General features: G+C 40.4%; 1 protein-coding gene across 1 annotated transcript; it reads left to right on the top strand.

Annotated features, from left to right (window-relative positions):
- Positions 1–9,525: 9,525 nt before the first annotated feature.
- Positions 9,526–18,237, top strand: HPCAL1 (hippocalcin like 1). Its single transcript, XM_056856122.1, has 3 exons — positions 9,526–9,929; positions 11,352–11,457; positions 17,481–18,237. The coding sequence occupies exons 1-3, from the start codon at positions 9,552–9,554 to the stop codon at positions 17,576–17,578; spliced, it is 582 nt and encodes a 193-aa protein (XP_056712100.1). The 5' UTR covers positions 9,526–9,551; the 3' UTR covers positions 17,579–18,237.
- Positions 18,238–18,969: the final 732 nt, after the last annotated feature.

The following is an 18,969-nucleotide window of genomic DNA, read 5'->3' as shown; positions in this document are numbered from 1 at the left end:
CTTTGTGATCGTTTGTTTTGTTTGCAGAGTTGTTTGGCCAGAGTACTTCACTATTGCCCCTCTTAGTAAAGTGGTGACCTGCTTTTGAAAGGCCTGAGGGTGGGGTAGAATTGGGAAGCCCTGACCTGGATGGCCCAGGGTAGCCTGATCTCATCACATCTCAGAAGCTAAGCAGGGTCAGCCCTGGTTAGTATTTGGATGGGAGACCACCAAGGAATACCAGGGTTGCTGTGCAGAGGAAGGCACTAGCAAACCTGCCATGAAAACCCCAAAAGTCGCCATAAGTTGGCTGCGACTTGAAGGCACTTTATACACATATAGAATTAGGAAAAGTCTAACTATAGTATGGCAATCAACCCCAAAAGTCCTGCTTCTCCTCCAGGGTTCTGAATAGGGTTGCCAACTGCCAGGTAGTAGCAGATCTCCTGCTAATTCAACTGATCTCCAGCCGATAGAGATCAGAACACCTGGAGAAAAATGGCCGCTTTGGCAATTGAACTCTATGGCATTGAAGTCCCTCCCCTCCCCAAACCCCGCCCTCCTTAGGCCCCGCCCCAAAAATCTCCTGCCAATGGTGAAGAGGGACCTAGCAACCTTAGGAACCAATCCTTGTGATTATAGCCTCAGGCAAATCCAAGTGATGGTCAGCCAGTCAGACCCCATGGTACTCCCCTGGGGGCTTTTCCACATGTTTTTTCCCCCCTGTCAGTTCTGGCCCCCATACTGCTTCAACTTATCCCCTGATTTCCATATGCATTTTTGTGCCTTTAGTTTTCATTTTCAGGCCTTTTATGCACCAGTTGTTTGCATCACAATCACCCCCTGACTACTTTGGGGTTTCATTTTCATCATGCATGTCTTTTCCGACCTTTAGAAGTCACTTCACTCTCTCTTCGCATTTCCCCCATGTTTTCTGGATGCTGTTTCCGGCACGGGGGAAACATGGGGAGAGAGCCAAGTGACTTCTAGAGGTTGGAAAAAAATGTACATAATGAAAACAAAGCACCAAAGTAGTTGGAGGGTGATCACCATGGAAACAACCCATGCATAAAAGGCCTCGGTTTTTGTTTTGTTTTTCCCCTAGTTTTTTTTCTGGTTCTTTTGAGACCACTTTTACCCCAATGTTTTTCTGGAAGCCGATTTTGAGTCTGCTTTTTCTTAGTGCATAATGTTTCTGTTAGTTTTCTTTGTCCCACCTACTCCCACCTACCTCCAGCCCATTTTTCAATGATTGGACTGTCATCGGTAAACCCTCCCCCCCCCGATAGTGATTTCAGTTTTTTTTTAATAGCCCTTAAATATTGATATAATGCTGCAGTGTTGTAATCATAGTTTAAGTTGGTTCTTTGAATTCCCAGCTTTCATTTTTTTTTAAAGTAAGGCTCTCCCTTTTCCTTGCGGAAACATGCCTTTTTCCTTATATCTCCATGAGGGAAGAGGCTAGAGACTTGCTTTCTTTAAATGAATGTTGGGAATTCAGAGAACCTGCTTAAACTGTCATTACAATACTATAGAATTATTTTGATATTTTAGGGCCATTAAAAAAAAATAAGAGTTTGCTGTAATGCCACCGATGACGACAGTGCCCTCCCTTGAAAATCCTTATTATTTAAAGCAGGGGTGGGGAACGTCAGGCCCGGGGGCCGTTTAAGGCCCGTGGAGTCATTTGGTCTGGCCCTTCGTGGGTCCTGGCAGATCTCTAGCTCAGAAGGATCTAAGGCGCGATCCACCCCCTCCCACGGACAGGAATAGCCTGTATTCAAGGCAGATGTGAGTTTGTTTTGCCAAGAAAAGGAACCCTTTTCCCCCCTTGCAGAAGAGTCATTAGCTGTGGAGCTGCTAGGACCACCCAAGAAACTGTGTTAACCCTTTCCCACCTGGGCCGTGGAGAAACGTATTGGTTGGCTAATTTTTAAGTTGATAATTTTGTATGGCCCACAAATGATGTTATAAGTATCCAAATGGCCCTTGGCAGAAAAAAGGTTCCCCACCCCTGATTTAAAGCCATGTGCGGGAGAAAATAAACTGACTCCACAACTGGAAAAATGCATAGGGAGGACAGGCAGGTGGAAGAACCCTTCCCAAACCATTTCTAATGCCTGTGGATTGATTCCCAAGAAGATCAGGAGTAATGCCAGTATGCGGAAAAGATTTGGATGGGAGAGGGTGAGCAAGCCTACTTTTTAAACGAGTGGAAATGTCAGCAGGAAAAAACCTCTCTCCTCAGACAGGGAATTTATAGCTCTGGAAGAAAGCATTAGTCTAGCCAGGATTTTTATTTGGCTTTTAGGTAGGATTTGCATAGGCTTAGAGGAGAATGCTTGTTTTGAGGTGATAAATGAGCACCCTGGTAAAAACCAGAGGCATCAAATCTACCTGGGCAGTTTCTGCAAACCAGGGGCTATGAGGTGAAAGGATAAACCAACACCTTTGAGGGAATCTGCGTTTTGGCAACCAGATCTAGTGGACATCCTAACCTGAGGTCAGATATTCTCAGGAAAGGAAGCCAGAACATCACCTCAGACTTTATTTAGTGTGGTTTGGCCAGTTACCAAGTATTCAATCCCTTGGGGGAAAGGTTGTAACTGCTTGGTCACAGTTGAGAGTCATTTTACCCATTTAAGCTGCAAAATTGGACACATATAACGCTTACTCTGTTGAATACCTTTTTGTTGTTCTGACGTCACCCGTGCCTTGTCCGTCCAGTCGAATATTTAGTAAAAGGGGGGCTAATTTTACCTCATAAGTATATCCATAATTATTACAGAAGTGTATGAAGAGAAGAGCTTTGGGGACACGCAGTTTATGCGCTTCCAACACTACTTCGTAAACTTATGTCACCCATTCTCCTGAAATTGGGGGGTTGGTGTAAAAGGTAAAGTTTAGACAAGATGATAATATTGTAGGTATAAAAATTGGGAGAAATCACTACAAGGTAAAAGCATATGCGGATGATTTAGTATGTGTTTTGACTAACTGTCAAATGGAAAAATGGAATAACATTGTAGAGGTCTATGGAAAGCTTGCTGGATTTAAAATAAATAGGAGTGAAACCAAGATTTTGGTAAAGAATATGACTCTATCACAACAAGCAGATTTAATTAGTAAAACAGGGTTAACTATTGATTCTAAAGTTAAATATTTAGGACTATGGTTAACTACAAATAATCTTAATCTATTTCAGAATAATTATGTATAAATTTGGCAACAGATTGTTAAAGACCTTAAACATTGGGAGAAAATACCGTTATCATTATGGGGTCGGATTTCGGTAATTAAAATGATGGTATTACCTAAGATGGTTTTTTTATTTCAGAATTTGCCGATTATAAAAGGGGTGAAGATTTTTAAAGTTTGGAAGAAAGACATTTTGATTTTTTATGGGGAAAAGAAAGGCATAGGATAGTTTATAATAATCTAATCAAATTAAAAGAAACTGGAGGATTGGGTCTCCCAGATTTAAGAACATATTATGAAGCAGCTTGCTTTGGTTGGTTAAGGAATTGGATATTATTGGAGAATCCTAGATTATTGGAATTGGAAGGATTTAATATAAGATTCAGTTGGCATGCATATTTGTGGTATGATAAAGATAAAATAAACAAAGATTTTAATTCTCATGTTATTAGGAATAGTTTATTACAAATCTGGAAAAGATATAAAAGACGTTGGGAAGTTAAAACACCAGGATGGATTAACCCTATAGAAGCATATATGAAAGGGGAATGCAGCTTAATTTAGATATAGGTAACTATAGGGATATTATTGAGGATTGCGGGGATACTTGGATTCTTAAAACAAGAGAAGAACTTAAGATTGGAGATTGGTTTACATATTATAAGTTAAAGGATATATTTAATAAAGATAAATCATTAGGGTTTAACAGAAATAAATCTAAATTGGAAGTAATATTAAACTTGGGTAATAAAGGTCAAATAACAAGGATGTATAAATTTATAATAGAAACAAATTTAGAGCAAGAGAGGATCAAACCAGTTATGATAAAATGGATGAGAGATTTGGGATATAATATTAATCTTGAGGTTTGGGAAAGATTATGGAAAACAGAATTTAAATTTACAATTACTAATGAAATAAGAGAGAATTTGTACAAGATGTTTTATAGATGGTATATCACACCAGTGATGGTAAGTAAATTTAAGATGGGAAATTCTGATTTATGTTGGAAATGTGGAAAGGAAAAAGGAACTTTTATGCATGCTTGGTGGGTCTGTAAAAAAATTAATTTTTTTTGGAGAAAAGTAGTAAGGGAGACAAATAATTTGATTAATATCATAGTAAATATGGACTCAGCTTTTTGTTTATTAGGAATTCCTAGAGATAATATGAAAAAGAATGATAGAGTCATATGCCAATATAGTTTTGCTGCAGATAGGATGGTTATTGGTAAATCCTGGAAGCTTGTAAATAGACCTCTAATTAAGGACTGGAGGGAAAAACTATGGTTATATATGTGAATGGCTAAATTAACAGATTCCCTGCATGGGAAGGATGTGGAAGATTTTAAAACTATGTGGTCAAAAGCATTTGCATATTGGGATAAACTGGCAAAAATGAATTTTATTAGTATTGTGAACAAGTTGTAGATTCAGTTTTGTAATTCAAATTATTGTTAAAATGATTTATTAATAAACTGTTTAGACACTTCTCCGGAAGTTCAACACGATGGTGGGAGGAATTTGGGTACACTGGTGAAGGGAGGTGGGAATATAACGGATAAGATAATTGTAATAAGAACGTAACAACTGTATGTTTGGGTTTTTTTCTGTGAATTTTATTATAGATATATCATTCTTATTATGTAGCTATCTATATTGTTACGTTTTTCTTTTTGTCTTTTTGTCTTTTTTATATCCTTTGCTGTTTGTATTTTGTTTTTTCTGTTTGTTTTAAAATTTATTAAAAATCTTAAATAAAAAAAAAGATCCCCTGTGCAAGCACCGGGTTATTCCTGACCCATGGGGTGATGTCACATCCCGACGTTTCCTAGGCAGACTTTGTTTACGGGGTGATTTGCCAGTGCCTTCCCCAGTCATCTTCCCTTTACCCCCAGTAAGCTGGGTACTCATTTGGTGATTCAAATATAAAAGCTAATGTGAAAGAAGGGGCCATTTTAGAGAGGGTTCCAGGCAACTACAGAGGACCCTAAGTGGATTTAATACATAAACATAATACATAAACATAATAAAGCCTTGAGCATAGGGCTGAGTTACCTGAGAACGTCATCCGACTCACCCTCCCTCCTCCCATGACTGCCACAAATGGATTACTACATAATGGGAGGACCCCCAAGGAAGTTAGGCAATAAAATTATACCCTGCCCCAAAATGCCTCCAGTTATGCAGCTGGAAATGATGTTGTGATGTCTCTGGGTGGCATTTCCTAGCCTCCCCCATTTTCTACTGCTGATCCATTGAGTGCTAGCAGGGAATTGGGGGTGCTTTGGGGGGGTTGCCTGCCAAAAGTAAGCAAGTAGAACTCCTACCTGGCAGCCATCTGGGAGCAAGAGGAAGTCAAGGACATCTCTGCTTTACTCCCTGCCTCCGTTTTTAGAAGTACTTGTCTTCCTCCTGCTGCTCTGAGGTGGCTCATTGGAGTGCCCCTGCTGCTCTGATGCTCCCTGACCCCCACTGGGCGCGTTCACACATCCAGAATAATGCACTTTCAATCCACTTTCAATGCACTGCAGCTGGATTTTACTGTGTGAAACAGCAAAATCCACTTGCAAACAGTTGTTAAAGGGCATTGGAAGTGGGTTGAAAGTACATTATTCAGGATGTGTGAAAGTGCCCACTGTCTCACAGCTGATCTGTCGGTCTTATTTCCAGTTTCCTGGATGCTATTCCAGTGAGGGTGGGAGGATCCAGATGTAAAATCCTTTATTTGTTCAAAGGCAGCCAATCATTGATTCTTTCATCACAATAGCCCTGCCTCCTTTCCAGAAGCACATGGCAGGTGCTTGGGGAAGTGCCTGGGGGCACCAGGTAGGGAAACCCTGCTCCATATTAACCCTCCCCTCCCATGGAATATGCACTACAGTCCTCCTGCTTTTGCCACTTCCTTCCTATCTTGAGCAGAAAGCCTATGGAGCAGTTCATCACAGATTTGGGAATGTAACCCTTGAGAGGGTATGAAATGATTTGCAGACAAATCCAATTATTGTGAGTATGTCAGCATAATGTCCCTAGATTGGTTCTCTTTTACTCTTAGGCTTCAAAATTACGAATGTCTGTAAAGCTCCTCTGGCTGGTCAGATGATGGCAGTTTTATGTACCTCCTGAATTTCGCATACTAACTGTAATGTTAGGATGGTTCATAGGAGGATAGAAGTATGTTGCCTTTTTCATAATTGTTTACCTCCTTTTAAAACAGCCAAAGTTCACTATCTACAAACAGTTTATATATGGAAATGCTTTATACAAACAAGAGAACGTGCAAATGTTTCAGGGGCCTGGTATTGCAATAAGCTTGCATTTAGCTGGGGATATTATTGTGGAAATGTAGACTTGACTGATGGTATAGTCCAGGGGTCGGCAAACTCATTAGTCAAAAGAGCCAAATATCAACAGTACAACGATTGAGATTTCTTTTGAGAGCCAAATTTCTTAAACTTAAACTATATAGGTAGGTACACTGTTTATTAACTTAATAAACTTTAATTAAAGTTTTAAGTCTTAATTAAACTATAGGTACACTGAATAAAACTTGATATCATACTTAATAGTGATCTTATTTATTGATAAAAATTAAATTGTAAGTCCCTGCCATTTCCCCCTCCCCGTCCGGAGTCCTCGTCTGGAGGCCTGGTCTACCGCCATAAAAGCCTATTGGTAGACCTGGCCTCCAGCTGAGTCCCATTGGGAGACCAGGTCTACCCATTGGCTTTCTTGGCAGTAGACCTGGCCTCCGGAGGCCCATAGAAGCCAATTGGTAGACCTGGCCTCTGAAGGGGGACTTTTTCCCCTCCTCGGAGTCCAGGTCCACCGCCAAGGAAGCCAGTGGGTAGACATGGCCTCCCAATGGGACTCAGCCAGAGGCCAGGTCTACCAAAGGAAGCCCGCCCCGCCCAACAGCTGATAGGCGGGGGGGGGCAGGAACCGCCAAGCCGCCCCCCCGGCAAACGCGCTGCTAGAGGGGAGGGGAGGCTTTAGCCTCCCAACCATTGAGGGCAAGGACAAGGGGGACCCGGCCATTCTCCACGGCAGGGGGGGGGAGACAGCTCGCCCACTCTCTCTCTCTCTCTCTCAGGTGCGCCGGCTCTGCAGCCCGGCTGCCGGCGCGAGCAGGCGCAATAGCAGGGGCTCCGAACCAAGTTCGGAGAGCCGCACTCAACGGGCCAAAGAGCCGCATGCGGCTCTGGAGCCGCAGTTTTGAGACCCCTGGTATAGTCTGTTGCAGACTTTTAGTTGTTTAGCACATTTGCTCCAGCCTTGAGCCTTTACTGTCCCTAGAACTTGGCATATATTTGTGTTTTCCTTTGCCAATAGTAGTATAGTGACAAAGGGGTGTGTGTGTTTTTTTGTAAGGCAATCGACAGCGTTACCAAATGGTAATTCCTGGGTATACTATAGACATACTTAATATATTTTCAAAAATTAAGAGTCCATTGTTTACAGTGTTATAAAGATTAGTCTTGTATCCAAATATACTGCTAGTCCTATTGGTGACTGTATGGGATAGTGTCTATCCAAATCATACATGTTCTTTTGTTTACTACAAATTCATACTCTATTTTCAGTTTTAATATTTTTCTTCCTTTCAGATGGCCAAAACTAAGATACAAACACTAAGGTAGCATAGGGTTCGGTATTTCATAGTTGTCTTTTTCTTTAGTACTGGGTATGCTTACAATTTTCAGAACCTTTTCATCTCTACACCATAGCTTGAGCATAGGGTGAAGGGTGTTCTTTACCATGGGTTTAGGATCTGTAACCCTGTTGCCATGGTACAGCCTTGTCACGTTGCACATTTAAATTTCATGACACAAAAGTTGAATGTATGGGATAGGCAGGGGGCATGTTGCAAGTTTGTACCTGGCCCAGAGACATGATGCTTGGCCCTTCTGGGAAAATGCGATGCACAGTCTGTTTTATGTGGAAACTGAGAATTATTTAGCATAAGGCTGGCTAGGGTCACTGAAAGCCTGCAAATATGGTCTCAGTATGCAGAACTCATGCATGTAGTTTGTGAGTGAGTGGTAGAGGGACAACTGAGCATACAACTTAGCCTGCGCGGCAAAATGTATACATTTATTCCCAGATCTCTGTGATACCCAAAGACTGAGTAGAAGAAATCTAGGGCAAAGGCAATTTTGGCATATCTTGAATGCCAGCATCACGCTCCCTGTGCAACAGCAGGCACCAAGTACTTTGCACTTCTCCACTATGTACAAGATTGCTGGCTTAGAGAGAGCCTCTGTGAACTGTCTGTAAAAGGTGCAGTTGGGAAATCTCTGGTCTGTTGCCATTAGTCCTTTTGCCTCATTAAGCTTCACTGCTGAAAAACTCTTTGGAAACGTTCACACTGCTGAAACTGTGGGCTGCTATTTTTAAAAGCTTTCTTAACGCTGCAGTGCCCCATGCTGGAACACAGACACGGTTGTATGTCATTCTCCAGGCAAATGCTTGTGCCAGAATTACAGGTCTGTTGAAAACAGGTACTTACCTGTCACTTATTGTAATCTTGGGAAATATTTTTATTTTTCTCCCTATACTTTCCTGATTGCATAACGGCAAGTGGTAGCTTGTTTTTTTTTTTTTTTGAAGTGAATATTCAATTAGTTGAATCACTTCTGTGCTCACACGTGTATTTGCCAAAAATAACATGCCTTAGCCTCTGCTATGGAGTGGGTGTGAAAAGTCCTCCAGGGTGATTCTCTTCAGTGTGGGGGTGGCTTTTGGCCCAGGATTCACTTTGGTTTTCTCCACTGTTCCTACATCATACTTATTTGGTTTGAAATTCTTGAATCTACTTTCTATAACTTTTGCCCACATAGATGAGTGCCACAGTGTGTGTGTGTGTGTGTGTGTGTGTGTAGCCCAAACATATGGTTTGAGATCCACATAAGTTTAGCATTTTAGTAAATTGCTTTGGAAAAAAGATACTAGGACCACTTTTAATGTCTAATTTGCATCTAAGTCATATAAATTTTGAGGTAAAGAGAAGAAACTTAAACCTAAAGCAGGCAAAAGTACTCCTTGGATGCTGGCAATATCCGTAGAGCCCTGTTTGTTGTTAATTCTTATGCTTTAAATGAAACACATAATGACAGAAAAGGATTATGAATTACATAATGGTGCAAAATTAAGGGAGGAAATTACTTGTGTATCAGTCTGAACTGCCTTTTAACCCTCCCCCACGTGTACCTTGTAATGATGCTGTTAGCAGCTGGGAGCTGGAAGGAATGGGTTAAGATACAGAGACTTTCATACTTCTGGGAACCCTTCTCTGACTGGGATTTGAATGCAGCCATGGCTTTCAAACTGACATGGCTTCTCTTGTTGCAGCCCTAGGCGTTAATCAAGAACAGAATGGGGAAACAGAACAGTAAATTGAGACCCGAAGTACTCCAGGACCTTCGAGAAAATACCGAATTCACAGACCACGAGCTCCAAGAGTGGTACAAAGGCTTCCTAAAAGATTGCCCCACTGGCCATTTGACTGTTGAAGAGTTCAAAAAGATATATGCTAACTTCTTCCCCTATGGTGATGCCTCGAAATTTGCAGAGCACGTGTTCCGTACTTTTGATACCAATGGAGATGGGACGATTGACTTCCGGGAATTTATAATAGCGCTGAGTGTCACTTCACGGGGAAAGCTTGAACAGAAGCTGAAATGGGCATTTAGCATGTATGACCTTGATGGCAATGGCTATATCAGCCGTGCAGAAATGCTTGAGATAGTACAGGTAAGTGAATTGCAGTGCTGGAAGTGTGAAGATCATCTAGCCCAGTCCAGTTCCTTTTAATGCTCTTCAATAGATAGATTGCTACCCTTCGCAAGAGCTCTCGGAAATCAGCATTATCTTGTTTAGATTCCCCCTTTGTTGTTGGCTCTATGGCGCTGCCTGCAGTTGATTTGGGAGAAGGCAGAAAATTTGGTAGAAAAAGAAGAGTTGGTTATTATATGCCAACTTTCTGTACCACTTAAGGCAGAATCAAATTGGCTTACAATCACCTTCCCTTCCCCTCCCCACAACAGACACCCTGTGAGGTAGTTGGGGCTGAGAGAGCTCTAAGAGAGCTGTGACTAGCCCAAGGTCACCCAGCTGGCTTCATGTGGAGGAGTGGGGAAACCAACCCGGTTCACCAGATTAGCCTCCACCACTCATGTGGAGGAGTGGGGAATCAAGCCCAGTTCTCCAGATTAGAGTTCACCACTCCAAACCACCGCTCTTATCCACTACACCATGCTGGCTGTACACCACACTAGTAGCCTGTAGGCAGCAATACCTTTTGCTTGCATAAAGGAAAAGTTCCTTGAGCAAGCACAACACTTATTTTTGGTTGACAGCCTGCCACTGCTAGTCCAGATTAGACAGTGCCGAGATAGATGGACTGGTGGTGTGACGCTATATGAAGCAATTCTGTATGTTAATATATGAGTATGCGTCTTTGTACTGAACGCTCAGAAATCCAACATATATCACAACAGACTTCACCGTCTATAGTGGTTTGTATCATTAGGCATAACAAATACAAATAAGTGTGAGCAGTATGTTAGGAACACATGATATGCAAATTACAGTGCTTGTCTTGATGCATGAAAATGGCAGGCTTGTTAATACTTGAGCCAAAGGAAAGGAAAGGCCCTGACAAGACTAGGCAACAGAAGCAGAACCAAAATCTAGTACTTTTGAAAGGCAGAATAGTTACAAACCATGTATGGAATACGTAATACCAGAAAGCACAACATCATGGAATAATCAGAGGTAGAGTAAAATTTGTGTGTGTTAAATGAGTAAAATTACCAGAGTAAAATTACCAAGGTGTTTTAGCAAAGGCAAGGTACACTATTAACAAGAAACATAAACATATACAAAATGACGAGGCTCAGATAAATGATCTTTCTACATTTGAGCATATGCAAGTTGTAAGAAACAATATGATCATATAGAAATTGTAATACAGGTAAGATAACTACTAAGTCTTGGCTTGGCTTTGGTTATTAAAAGTTGAAACAATCCCTAGAAGTGTGGGATACGCTTGTGGATATTTTAATTTCTATAACTTGCTATATTAGCATCCACCATGTCAGTCTTATTAGCATTAGACTTCCAATTCCCATAATGTTGTAAAATAGGTTTCCTCTTATACTCCTTTCTCTCCAGGCCATCTACAAAATGGTGTCTTCAGTAATGAAAATGCCAGAGGATGAATCTACTCCAGAGAAACGAACAGACAAAATCTTCAGACAGATGGACACAAATAATGATGGTATGATTTCTGCAGCAAGCCACAACAAATGTTTCTGGCGTGTAGACCTCTTGTCTCTGCATCTCTTGATGTGCAAGTCTTCACAGTTTGTTAATCTGTGTGTGTGTGTGTGTGTGTGTGTGTGTGTGTAAAGTGCCGTTAAGTCGCAGCCGACTTATGGTGACCCCTTTTGGGGGTTTTCATGGCAAGAGACTAACAGAGGTGGTTTGCCAGTGCCTTCCTCTGCACAGCAACCCTGGTATTCCTTGGTGGTCTCCCATCCAAATACTAACCAGGGCCAACCCTGCTTAGCTTCTGAGATCTGACGAGATCAGGCTAGCCTGGGCCATCCAGGTCAGGGCATTAATCTAGGATCTAGAAATCCATGACAAATACAGAATCCTGAAAAATCTGATTTTGACCACTTTATTTAAAGAAAAACTATCACAGTTCTAGTGTCCATAGTTGTAGAAGAACCTGACCCACTGAAGGCAACAGTTGGGAAATACAATATTTATTTCCTTTCCATTTCTGTCCCAGATGCATAGTACATCTTTCCCTGTCAGAATCCCATTAAAACTTTGTTTCCAGTGCTACAACTTCTGCCAAGCAATATAAAACCTTATATGTAAGCAGTTTTTACTACTGGAATGAGGAAAGAAACATTACAAGTATTTAGATTTGCAGTGTTTTGAGACTTTTTGCTGCTGTCTCTTACATAGCAAAATGCAGATGTATCAGTTCAAGTATTATGTGAAACCCAGTGTGCGGTACTGAAGATTGTCAGTTGCATTGCTTGAACTGGACCTAATTCAGGACCAAGCTAGATGCTACATGTGAAATCAACAATCAGACCCCCCTTTTATTTTTATTCATAGCAGCTGTAGAAGGCTCCGCATTTCTTCAAAAAAGCAGTTCTAAGAAGGACAGTAGTTAACTGAGCTACTTTCCCAATATAAACTGCATTCTTTCCTCCCCACTTGTTTGCAACACTTCTGGGCTGTGATTTAGAGTTGTATGTGGAGTGATGAGTTGAACTCTGTCTCTCCATTTTTTTTAGCCAGATTCAGAGGCCCATGCAGTTGCTTATTAGAGAAAGAAAATAAACACTTGGAGATATGAGTACTGATCTCCCATATGGCTTGATCCCCCCTCTCAACAAAGCCGTGAGGGATTGGAGGATTAGAAAATTGCTGCACTTCAACTGGCCAAAATGCCTTCTGTTGCTGGAAATCGTAGGATTCAAGCCCGAATCTTGTTAAAATCTCTTGTGCTGAGTCATTTTGAGGTTAAGTATGCTGCCACCTGACCTGCATACTATACTGCATATTCTTTTTCCAAAGTAGGGTCTAACTGTGCCTAGGACATGGGGCTTTTGAACCTCGCGTACACCTCTACAGATCAGTAGTGTTTCTTGAGCTTCTAGGCAGGCAGAACACACCAATTTAAAAAAAAAATGTTTTAATGATGAACATAAATAAAAGCATAATATGTGCTATTCAGAAAAGAAACCAAAAGACAAAAATAAAGTTACTCTGACTCTGCATTAACGATAGTTTGCTGAACTGGCACTTAAAACTTTGAAAGCTACTAGGCTAAGAATCCATATCCATATTCTCGCAACTGGATCCATGGCCATAATGGGCAGCATTTTGCCCTGGAGGTTGACTTCTGATACTTTCTTCCAGGATAAGTGTTTCAAAATAAGGCTTTTTGGAAGCTGCATTTTGTTGGAATCCTTTGGTAAAGAATCCCATCAGGTATAGGGCTTAGAGTTAGCATTAGATGCGAGACCAGTGATAAGGAAAGCTAGCTTTGAAGTTGGCTCTTCCAGGTGTCGTGGTGCTTATTATTAAAAGCAGATGAGGCAGGACAGAGGTGTTCTTTAATTATCTCCACACAGGTGGGCACTTACCGGTATGTCTCTGGAAGAAAGTGTGTTGTTATTGAAAGGACAATGGGTATGTCAGCATTCAGTCCACTGCCATTTCCTGGAAGTTGTCTCACTAGCCTGGCATCAGTTTTTAATAAGTAGCTGAGGTCTCAAACGAGGTGTTTCTCCAGCACAGTGTTTATGTTCCAGTCTAGCCTGAGGCATTATATTTCTCTTGTCCTCAAATTTGCATTCCCCCTATATGCTGGATTCAATTGTGCCTCCAGCTTGGTTGTGATGATCAAAACTCACATCTGTGTTCAAGTCTCTGTGTGACTCATACCATGAGCATATGGCTAACCCAGTTATGAGTGGATAGAACAGTTGTATAGTTGCAGTAGGACTAACTATGAATCACTAGTTCTCTAATGATACAAGAGAATATGTGCACATTTCTATCAAAATTAGTAATCGTAATAATAAATGGCACATGGAATTGGTTTAATGGAAAACTCCCCACAAGAGAATACTATCAGGATGTCCTAAGTTTATTGCAGTTGAAGCTAATAGCATTCAGAGTATTACTGAAGGCCCCCTTTTCTGGCTTTTGTGAGATGCAAATTAGCACACAACTTAAACATGAATATCCTTCCCTCTGGCAAAACAAATGTGACGGAAGGTTTTTTCATAACTGGAACAAGCTGTATTGGATTAAGAATTGCCTCAGAATGCATTGTGCTTAATTGCCCATTGATACCCATTTGTCTTTGAGACAACATTTGAAAAAGGCAATGTTTTATAAACACTAATAATGGTTTTTGCTGAATTCCGTAGCATTTATATGAGTATAATATAAAATCTCTACAAAGGGGTGAGAAACCTGCCCAGTGTACCTGGTTGCCACACTATTTGTGAAAGAACTGAAATAGAGGGGGGTCACAGTATCCCTGTGTGGTTAATCAGCTCACAAGATCAATGCACTGGCCGGATGTGCAGTGGTCCCCTTTTACATGTGTTCACCTGGATATGGCTAAAGTGCCTAACTTCGTGTTGACTTTCTCTCTCTCTCTCTCTCTCTCTCTCTTTTTTGTTTTTTGCATAATTCATTTTATTAAATGACTGTTTTTCTATATTTTGTATTTTATATTATTTTTGTATTAATAGTTTTGTATTTTCGAAGGCTTTCACGGTCAGAGTTCATTGTTTCTTGTAGGTTATCCGGGCTGTGCAACCGTGGTCTTGCTATTTTCTTTCCTGACGTTTCGCCAGCAGCTGTGGCAGGCATCTTCAGAGGATTAACACTGAAGGACAGAGAGGCACTGTCCTTCAGTGTTAATCCTCTGAAGATACCTGCCACAGCTGCTGGCGAAACGTCAGGAAAGAAAATACCAAGACCACGGTCACACAGCCCGGATAACCTACAAGAATCAGTTTTGTATTTGTTTTTATTATAAACATTTAATCTTACAATTAAAAAAAAAGAAAAACCCTAAATATAACATTACTAAACAAATACTATATGATACAAATTATTTTAAAAAAACTAAAACAATGCTACTTATACAACTAAAATTACCCGTAGCCCTTAACCAAGTCATACTCTAAAATGTTTATCTAAAATCCGCATGATGATTACATCATTACCTCTCTACGATTTACCCATTGGAGTGTTTTTTCCATCTATGAAGTTGCTAAATTCCATCAAGCGTCCAGATCTTCTGTATTTTTGTCGTTATTATGTCATTCATGTTGACTTTCTCCTTGTGACTGGGAACTATTGAGAAATTAATGTCCCTAATCACTGGGATGGAGCCAACATATGCTCAGCTTTTAGGTGCTGTGCTTACAGTGAGTGAACATGGCCATGGTCGGTGGCACTCTGTAACATGCAGGATGTGGGTCCAGAGCATTTGTTCCCCCTCCCGCTTTACAGCATGTGCACAGGGCTTAAACCATGGCTGCTGCACAAGATATGGCTTTCTAATATTGACCTTCAGGTGGCTGTTAGAAAAATGAACAGTTGCATATATTCTAGCTGTTACGTTTTCCATCCCTGCTACATTGTTTGAACAAGCACAGTTACGAAGCAATGCCTTGTAGAGGTTGTCCGTGCTTCATTTGCTTATTTCAGTTATTTTAATCCCTCTTTTCTTCCAAAGGGGTTCCCAAAACAACTTGCAGAATACAATTTACAGATACACACTTTAAATAAACAGACAGGAAACAACATCTAAAAATACAGTGCACCACATCTTAGGCTAGTCCTGGATCCACAGTACTGATCCACTTAAGGTCTCAGGCTAAGAGTTAAAGTCTATGAGCTCTTTGGCTCACCCTCTGGCCACACCCATGCTAGAAACCTGCAAACAGAAAAGAATGAAAGATCAACCCAGATCTCAGTCATCTGCCCTAAAGATATTCCCTAATTTCCTCTCTGCTTGGGCAAAACTATCCTGAAAATAACTGTATGTTCTTTTTCACGTCAGTGCAGGACGCAGTAGAAGTCAGAGAATACTGTGGTGGCAGAATTGACTGTTCTTCACAAGTAGAAAAATTAGCACATCAGGGAAAGGGATTCGAGCTTTTATCTTTGTTGGGTTTTGGATAGCGAGTTTCATTGTATTCCAGTCACTCAAGGGTTAAACTGTTTGTAACCAAGCTGACCAGATCAAAGGTGATGTAACCTACAGTATGTGTCAAATAGCCATTGGCTAAACAGGACAGTTGTAAAGGTATTTGCATACCAGGAGCTTCTTCTTTGTCTTAGCTAGAAGAAGCCACCGCCATTAGACTTTAGATTTGACCATGTGAAGATGTAAGCTATAGAACTCCCATTCTGGGATGTGATAGGAAACTTAGAATGTAGAAAGAGATTTATTATTTTACATCCAAGTTACCCTTCCTGAAGTTAGTAAGTAAAGGTGATTTTTACTAAGAGAAATGACTGCGAGTCTTTCTTTGTGTGCGTGCAACCTTAATTAGCTTCTGCCGGCTAATTCCATTAATATTCAACAATCCATTTCCTCTAATAAGGGTAAAATTCCCATCAATCTTAACCAACAATCTACTTGCGGGGAACTCTGTAATGCATGGGGAACATTTAAAAATAGGATCCCATTTCTTTTGCTCGAAGATGTAGAGTCCCTTCTACCATACAAGACTTTATCAGCACATTATGTTACATATAGACCTGGCTTGAGTATGAGATGAGTGAAGAAAAGTTAAAGAAGAAGAGCTGTCTTTTAAAACACAGATGCAGGAGAGGTCCTTGAACTCTCCTATCAGATATTAAATAAGCTGAAATGAAATGTGGATCTTGTTCCCTTACCATCACCATGCTATGAGTTTCCCAGCATCAATTAGCTGCTACCAGCAGTAGCAGGGAAAGTCCCTCCTTAATATAAAAGCATGCTATTTACTAGATATTACTGAGAGGTAATATAAGGACATACCATTTGCAGGGGGAAATCCCCTTGTTTTAGCTGTGCCCTGATTTGGAAGTGATTCAGATAGCCAAGTTAAGACATGGGAGATGGGTTTAATGATTACTTAATTGCAGATACTTTGGTTGTGCTGGTTCATGTGTCACTGCCAGAGTGGATGAAAGTGGTATTAACTTGAAAAAAATTCTGTGTGTGATTCATCCCTCTGGATTTATTCAGGTTTTCACCTCTGCAAGAGGTCTGTTCAAAGAAACATTGGATCCATGCATGTTTTACATGTGGATTCCATTAAATTAGCCCATACTGTTGTATATACCTTAATTGGTTTGGATTTGTAACGGATGTGAAGATTTTGTCCGGTCCTTATTCCCGTGACTATTATTCTGTACCCTAGATTGTATCGACATTTCCTTGGTCTGCTAGGTTTTCCTGAATAAGGATCCTGTGAAAGGGATGGTCTGGAGGCCAGTATCTGAAACTGGTGTGTGTTAGAGCTGGTAACACTACCTAACACTAAGTTTACCAAATCTCATCTAAAAGCAACCAGGGCTTGTCATAGTAACTGCTTGATTCATTAATTCAGGAGTATATATTCCACCTTAAACTCTTTGGCAACTGAGCATGCATTTTAATCCTTCGAGTATGTTATTTATACATTACATTTGGCTGCCTTTTTGGGACACAAATATAATTTGCTTTTGTTTGTTTTTTCTTCTTCTTCTTCCAAGGTAAACTATCTCTTGAAGAGTTTATTAAAGGTGCCAAGAGTGACCCCTCGATCGTGCGGTTGTTACAGTGTGATCCAAGCAGTGCGAGTCAGTTCTAATTTAAACTCCTGAACAGTTTGCAGAGAAAATTACTGGCTTGTTGTTCAAGCTTTGCTCGTAAATGGATGCCTTCTCAACCATTCGTCAGTGGTTAGTGGATGAGATGCCACTGTCAGATTGTCTGTGTTTCCAAGTGAAAGAGAACCTCTCGACAACATTGATGCAACTCTTGCTTCCCCCAATTTCAGGTTTATTTTTCATATCCCATATAAAGTTAGGATTCACTCTCCACATGTAATTATAAGGGTATATTTACATACAGGTTAAAGAAGGGGTGATCGCACATCACTTGGTTAATTATGAATGAATGACTTTATAGTAGCCCTTAAGAACAGATGCTATATATTACTTTTGTCCAACACAGCAAATGACCGGCAATTAATTTGCTTCCCAGAAAATGGCTGTGAAACGTGGACTAAATTAAGTAGATTTTTTTAAGCATGATACCAATTTACTTTCTACAAGGAAGATTGCTTGCACTTACATAACGGTCTTTACATTCTTTTTAAATATATATGTGTGTATATACATATATATATAAACTATATATATATATATATATATGGTGAAGTAAAATTTTAATATTTAGGTTATATTTAATATATCAAGTAGAAGTCATGCTTCATCTAGTTGTCTGTGTTTATTCAAATCCTTTTTTTTTTAAGTGTGATATTTATGCAATAGCAGAATTGCTGGTAAGACATTGCATGATTAGTCGTTTGTGGATGGAACACTGTTTAACTACCGGTTGCAACACTTGGTTCATTTTTACCGTTGATTGTTCGAGCATTTACGGTGTTAATGGAATCTAATAAGGACTAGTTCTACTTCTGTGTATCTCACTGCAGTACCCCTTGCAGTGGCTGCAGCATTAAAAATGGCTTTTGGGGGAGTAAGATGAAGTTATACACACACGTGTGCGTGTGTGCGCTAGGGTCCTCCTACCTTTTTGCTGTCAATCTCTGTTAATAGTCTTGTGCATTCCAGTGTTATTTAATATCTGCCTAATGCCAAGAAATGTTAATTGAAATAAAAGACTAATTTTCTTGTCTGTCATATTTTAATTGCCTAAATCTTTATACTTACATGGTTGCTCTCCGGCAGTAAAGGAAAGAGGGTTTAAATGGTGAAAGTAGATTGTTCATCCCAAAAAAAATTTCTGCTCATCTACCTCTTTAGAAAAAATGGAATCCAGGTTCATTCATTTTACTTGCTCTCCTGGTTCCTTATTGCCTCTAGCGAAACAAAAAGACCCCAGACAATGTGACTGATGGGTGGTGACTGCCCCTTTCAGCCCTTTTCTTGTCTCAAGTTACTCTTGAGGTCAGCTTGTAGTACCATCAGTTGCCCCCTTCTTTCCACATACCTCTTTAAGAGATAAATATACAAA

The sequence above is a fragment of the Euleptes europaea genome, chromosome 10 (genome assembly GCF_029931775.1).
Source record: "Euleptes europaea isolate rEulEur1 chromosome 10, rEulEur1.hap1, whole genome shotgun sequence".
Lineage (NCBI taxonomy): Eukaryota > Metazoa > Chordata > Lepidosauria > Squamata > Sphaerodactylidae > Euleptes > Euleptes europaea.
Note: the sequence above shows the minus strand (reverse complement) of the source record. Positions and strands in the feature narration are given on the sequence as shown.

Coding starts and splice junctions, on each gene's coding strand:
- HPCAL1 (XM_056856122.1), top strand. CDS start 9,552: ATGGGGAAACAGAACAGTAAATTGAGACCCGAAGTACTCCAGGACCTT. Junction 9,930..11,351: donor AAATGCTTGAGATAGTACAG/GTAAGTGAATTG, acceptor CTTTCTCTCCAG/GCCATCTACAAAATGGTGTC. Junction 11,458..17,480: donor GATGGACACAAATAATGATG/GTATGATTTCTG, acceptor TCTTCTTCCAAG/GTAAACTATCTCTTGAAGAG.